General features: G+C 35.5%; 1 protein-coding gene across 1 annotated transcript; it reads right to left on the bottom strand.

The window, feature by feature from the left end:
• Nucleotides 1-1,623: 1,623 nt before the first annotated feature.
• LOC147862829 (prohibitin-1, mitochondrial-like) lies at nt 1,624-5,975 on the bottom strand. The gene is made up of 5 exons (XM_087320956.1): nt 5,747-5,975; nt 3,107-3,223; nt 2,650-2,820; nt 2,361-2,573; nt 1,624-1,961 (listed from the first exon to the last, which is right to left on the bottom strand). The coding sequence occupies exons 1-5, from the start codon at nt 5,921-5,923 to the stop codon at nt 1,776-1,778; spliced, it is 864 nt and encodes a 287-aa protein (XP_087177082.1). The 5' UTR covers nt 5,924-5,975; the 3' UTR covers nt 1,624-1,775.
• Nucleotides 5,976-6,000: the final 25 nt, after the last annotated feature.

The following is a 6,000-nucleotide window of genomic DNA, read 5'->3' as shown; positions in this document are numbered from 1 at the left end:
ATTTATCATTTATTCATAATAATATATATATATATATATATACAGACTACAGTATATATAACTTTTGCTAATGGCATATTTATTCATAATAATATCAGTTGTTTTACGTTTTCTGCTCTACTGTTTAATGGCTCTTGTGTCCTTAATGACTGACACTATCTAGCTGGCCACCATTCATTCGTCTTTGATCATCGTCCCTTTAAGGGGAGTTCCCATGGGATGTTCTTCTTTTCATATTCCCCTCCCTGTCTCTTTTGCAAGAATGTTTCTGCCGGAACCCCCCCCCACATTCCCCTTTTGTATAAATGCCTTCCCAATCAAAGAGCCCATTTTGATTGCCCAAATAACGAGCTCGGCATTACGGTCGTGGTATACTTTTGCGCTTGGGGCGCTTCGTGCACCGAGTGCAATTGGTATATTATTATATATACTCCTCCTCTACCAAGGCTCCACACATCGAGCACATTTATATTCAATTGATTCTTAACATATCGCAACACAAATTGTGCACACTAGTCGAAGCCGAATATCTTCATTTAAACAATTTTTGGCTAGCACATTGAGGAAAAGCTCCCCAAAGAAGCACCTTCATACTCCTGGATGGTGAGACCAAACCCTAACTAATCATGAGGGAATAGGCATTTAACAAACATGTCTAACCCTCTCGTGTCTTTAATGTCCATTTTGTCTTCGAGTAACCTAACCAAGGGGAACCTTGAAACAAGTACTTTTTGAGTTCCCTACAATCAAATTGACTACAAAGATGATTATCATCATGTTTCAAATTAGAAACGTTTGGCATTAAGCTGATAAGGGTCGATCATACATAAAGGTGATTGGACATGACAGCTATGGGATCATCATTGACAAATATAATGTCAGTTCATTATCTCTAAGTTGTCCCCATTTGTATAAGTGTTAGTGAGTTTCCCGTTAGAGTAACATATCGATTATTTAATTTTTGGAAGAATTTTGTGTAACATATGAAATATTTTATTATTGTAAGGATTTTAGCTCGATCATAATAAATAACCTATGTATTATTTTGTTATCGGAAAGGTTTGGCTTGAACATGAAACATTATTATGCTCAAGGCTCTGATTCTTAGATTAATTATGCATTTCATGGTGATCCCAAAACACACTTATCAACATGGATTAACAGTCATCAAAATATCAAAATGCGTGACTATATACATATATATACATTTAACATTAAGGGCAATGTAAGATGTTATGTAGGTTGTTAAGAGTACCAACTTCTCCACCACATTATTTTAGATTTAGATATGAAATATTTTAGACAAACATGTCAGTCAGAATGATAATAACACAATAAGCACATTGAATTTATTTCATAGCACATATATTAAAACTAACCAAATAGTTAGTACACGGATGTAAATAGATGACAATCTCGACAATCTCATAATTAAATTTGGTGTTTGCATTTGCATCAAAGAAGGGACATCAAATTCTATCATCTTTTGGTTCAACTTACACAAATAGTTATATCTATAGACTCACATTTACTGCACTGTGGTCTTTACACTCCAAAAAATACTCACATTTACCACAGTGGTCTTGACAGTAGACACTACCAAAATCAGTATGGTTCCGAGAATGAAAGATGAAAATAAGTCAATTGTATTTGGAATCAGTGCTATATCCATATTTAGCTTCACTTGGTCTTAAGACTGTAGAATGTTTAGTGTGTGGACTCATCGCTCCAAGGATAATTAGGATTCATTCGTTTGTTTGGCTTAGTCAACAAATTTACTTTACTTCTGTAGCAAAATCTTCTAGATTGAGCATTAAGCCCTCAGAGTTGAGCATGATTCGATTGGCAGAGCTAGAAACGGTATTTGCAATTTCTCTGCTTGCTTCAATTTTACGAAGAGTGATAAAAGCTGGGTTATTAGAAATAGCATCTCCAATAAGTTGGGCACTTTTGGCTTCACCCTGTTTCAAAAAGTATACATACATAAGGTACTACAATACATAAGCTCTCTAAAGTTCAATAACCTCTATTCAAATTCAAAAAACAATTACCAACTCTATAAAGTAAAGCATAATAAACAATTAAGTACAATACAAGTCTATGAAGTACACTGTTAAGAGAGATAGACAACGAGTACAACAATGTGATAAATTCTTGGTAGTACAACTATACAAGAAACTCTATAAGGTACAAATAATAAGATAAACTCCATTAATAAGTACGACAGAATAAAATAAAGTCTAATACAAAGCATATTATTTGGCAATACAAAATAATATCTATAAACTACAGCAATACAGTAAAAGTCTACTCTGATCATCTAACTTGAGAAAAAAGAAGACGAAGAATTCAAAACATACCTGAGCTCGAACAATAGCACTCCTTTTGTCTTGCTCTGCCTTCTCAACAATGAACTTAGCCCTCTCTGCCTCCTGTGCAGCTACTTGCTTGGCTTCAATGGCAGCAGTAAACTCTTTCCCAAATGTAAGATTTATGATAGAAACGTCATCAAGAGCAATATTGAAATTCGCAGCACGCTCCATAAGAATTCTTCTGATCTCCCTACTCACAGCCTATTCCAAAATCACTCAGGAAAGAGTCTGTCTTGTATCTTTACAATAAAATGTGCAAATAGATATGTATACGCACCTCACGCTGGGTGATCAACTGGCTTGCATTATATTGAGCAACAACAGCCTTCAACGTCTCATGAATAATTGAAGGTAAGACCCTCTCATTATAATTTGTACCAAGAGTTCTATAAATTGTTGGTAGCCTGTCACTCACAGGCCTTGTGAGGACTCGGAGACCAATTTTAACCTGCCAAATCAAGCCTACCATTAACAAATCTAATCATCCCAAGATAAATATGATTACAAAACACCACCAAGAAGCAAAACCCTCCATAGCATGTGCTTTTACAAGCTCAAGTCCTAAAAAGAACAAATGCATTGATAGTAAAAGATACCATCTTACAATTCCACAAATTTCATCATTTATAACAAACAAATGACTACAAAAAATCATCAAGCAAAACCCTGTATAGCACATGCTTTTACAAGCTAACTCGTACAAAAAGAACAAATGAATTGATAGTAGAAGATACCATCTGCAAATCTCGACTGCCTGAAGTGCTCTCAACAACATGAGGTCGTGCCCGGACATCGTAGATAATTGGTCTATCAAACCATGGAATCATGAAATGCGTTCCTTCATGGTAGACCTGCACAAATAAAGAAAGTAAGCTATTAAATATAACTAAAGCAAAGTGTAAGATACTAACACTGAGATCTTGAAAATAATTAACACACATCAATGTCTAAGTTTTAACGCATTGTTCTTAAAATGGTAGTTCTCAAATTTACAAGGTCCCATTAAAATCTAAAGCATTTGAACATATAGAGTCCCATTTTTCCTCCCTATCTTCATATAACAAGAAGATCTTGCTGTATTAACAGCATGGAGATTTCAGAAATTTTCAACTTTTAGGAGCACATAAATGAACTATTTGCTTTCAACCACTTAAATGGTACAGTTAAGTGGTCAAATTACACTTCATGCAGTTCACTTCAATCATATAAACATACGTCTGATATTTGTCTTGAATCATTACAGACCATAGCATCAAATGATAAATCCATATAGAATTCTATAACTGATTATATCTTATTAATCCTTTCAAAGCTGTAAACTAATTAGCATACAATAGGCATACAATGCCTAAGCTATGTATTGATAAGACATTCTACCTCCCGGGAAGTCCTGGTTACATCCATGATAGTAATGGTTTCAGGGGGGGCCATTGCTATCGAGAGTGGGCATGCACCGTATTCGAGCGGTGTACTGACCCGCACTCCTTGTTGGCTGTAAGGCACTAATGCTAAAAAGAACCCTAATATTCTATGGATGTTCGCACCTAAGCGTTGTAGCCGGACCCACGGCGTTACGGGCTAACCACCTGAACTCGTGTGGCAGAGTTGAGCACACTACAGACCTAGGTGTGACGTCTGCAGTCAGTATACCACCCACTTGCGGGTGACCGCCAACCACTTGCCGGAGATCAATGTGTAGCACATTCCTACCTACCTTGGCAACTCACATGCCATGAGTTTTGTGGTTGTTTGGATGCTTCAAGAATTGCTAGTTAAGCGTGCTTGAGCCAGAACAGTACTGGGATGGGTGACCTCCCGGGAAGTCCTGGTTACATCCATGATAGTAATGGTTTCGGGGAGGGCATTGCTATCGAGAGTGGACATGCTCCATATTCGAGCGGTGTACTGACCCACACTCCTTGTTGGCCGTAAGGCACTAATTTTAAATACTTAGAATACATATTCTAAAGATAAAATATGTCGAATATATTAACTACATAGAATAAATTGAATACACAAAACACTTATTATATTTGTATTGCATCTAACAGTGTTTATTTGGGGGAAAAAATTTAAGGAAACATAAAATACTTGTTAACCATGTTGAAAACGTTGAATAATATGTTGAATATGTGGAACATTTTGAAATGGCAGTTTTAAAATGTAGAATACATGTTTTAAAACACTCTAAACATAAAATATATATATGTATATATATATATATATATGTATATGTATATATATATATATGTATATATATTACAATACTCGATTCAACATATGAGTGTGTGATATTAATACTGAGATATTGGAAATAATTAGCACAAATCAAGGTCTAAGTTTTAAAATATGGTTCTAAAAAGGTTGTCCTCAAATGTTTCTATGAAGTAAATCACTTGATATATAAAGTCCCATTTTCCTCCGTGTGGAATATAACAACAAGATCTTGCTGTATTTCAGCTTTCGACCAGTTGAATAGCATTGTTAGGAGATGGAATTACACTTCACGTGCTTCAGTTGGATCATATGACACATGTAAGCCTGATTTTATTTTTACAAACATTTTTTGGTCATATAAAACCACTTTAGACATTAGCTACACGTGAATAATCCATATAAAATTCTAGCATTGATTATATCTTGATTAGCCTATTATATAATTCTAAGAACATTGGTTACCAGTGGTTAAACTATATATAATTCAACCTCTAGTATATCTGCAGTCTAGCTATGCAAACATCAAACAATGCAATTCCCAATCTTAGCATTCCGAATATAAATACATCTAGCAATGCATTTTACAAGCTTAGTGTTTCTAAAAAATGCATACATATAACTCCAAAAATGACAAGATTACAGTGTTTCATAAGTACAAATCTAACTACGCACTTCATAATATGTATTTCGCAAGTTCCCCCTATTCAATATACTTATATAAACATATCGATTTCAAATGCTTACGAAGCTTAACACATATCCGTCTCATGATGCACTTCACAAGGATGTACTCCAAACTGCGGATTTTCTTCAATGAACAATATATTATACATCAGACAACGCATTTGACAAGTTCTTTGTGTTCAATATAAGCACATGTAATGATGCACACCACAGAAAATCAACAACTTTAGAGCATAAAGCTAACTAAGCACTTCACAAAATTTCACCACGCGTAGTACATATATCTAATAATTCACTCACAAAAGCTCACCATTTTTAAGACATACATATAGCTAAACACTTCAAAAGAATTACCCATCTCTAATCGATACATCTGACTAGGCACTTCACAAAAACGTTAAAGAAGAGAAAACTAACATAAGAAGCGGGAAAAGAAGAAGAAGAAGAAGGAACTATGGAAAGGAAGGGCTAACCTTGTCACGGAGACCTTCGATTCTGTTAAAGACGATGGCGCGATGGCCTCCTTCCACGTTGTATAGGCTGTTTGCTGCTAAGTAAAGACCAAAAGCACCGACAGCAGCGACTTTGGCAACGTTGAAGAGAGGCCCAGCGTTAGGGATCTTAGCATCGCGCATGTTTCTGAAGCTCATCGTCGCAAGAGAAGAAGAAGAAGAAGATAACAGGCGGAGGAAGAAAACAACAGAGAGAGAGAGAGAGAGAGAGAGAG

The sequence above is a fragment of the Azolla caroliniana genome, unplaced genomic scaffold (assembly GCF_043228905.1).
Source record: "Azolla caroliniana isolate FFs.n. ecotype wild unplaced genomic scaffold, voAzoCaro1.0.p SCAF_6, whole genome shotgun sequence".
Lineage (NCBI taxonomy): Eukaryota > Viridiplantae > Streptophyta > Polypodiopsida > Salviniales > Salviniaceae > Azolla > Azolla caroliniana.
Note: the sequence above shows the minus strand (reverse complement) of the source record. Positions and strands in the feature narration are given on the sequence as shown.

Excerpts from the sequence above, each read along its gene's own strand:
- LOC147862829 (XM_087320956.1), bottom strand. The coding sequence starts at position 5,923 with ATGAGCTTCAGAAACATGCGCGATGCTAAGATCCCTAACGCTGGGCCT. Across the intron at positions 3,224-5,746 it reads TCGAAGGTCTCCGTGACAAG|GTCTACCATGAAGGAACGCA; the intron begins GTTAGCCCTTCC and ends TTATTTGTGCAG. Across the intron at positions 2,574-2,649 it reads AGTTGATCACCCAGCGTGAG|GCTGTGAGTAGGGAGATCAG; the intron begins GTGCGTATACAT and ends ATTTTGGAATAG.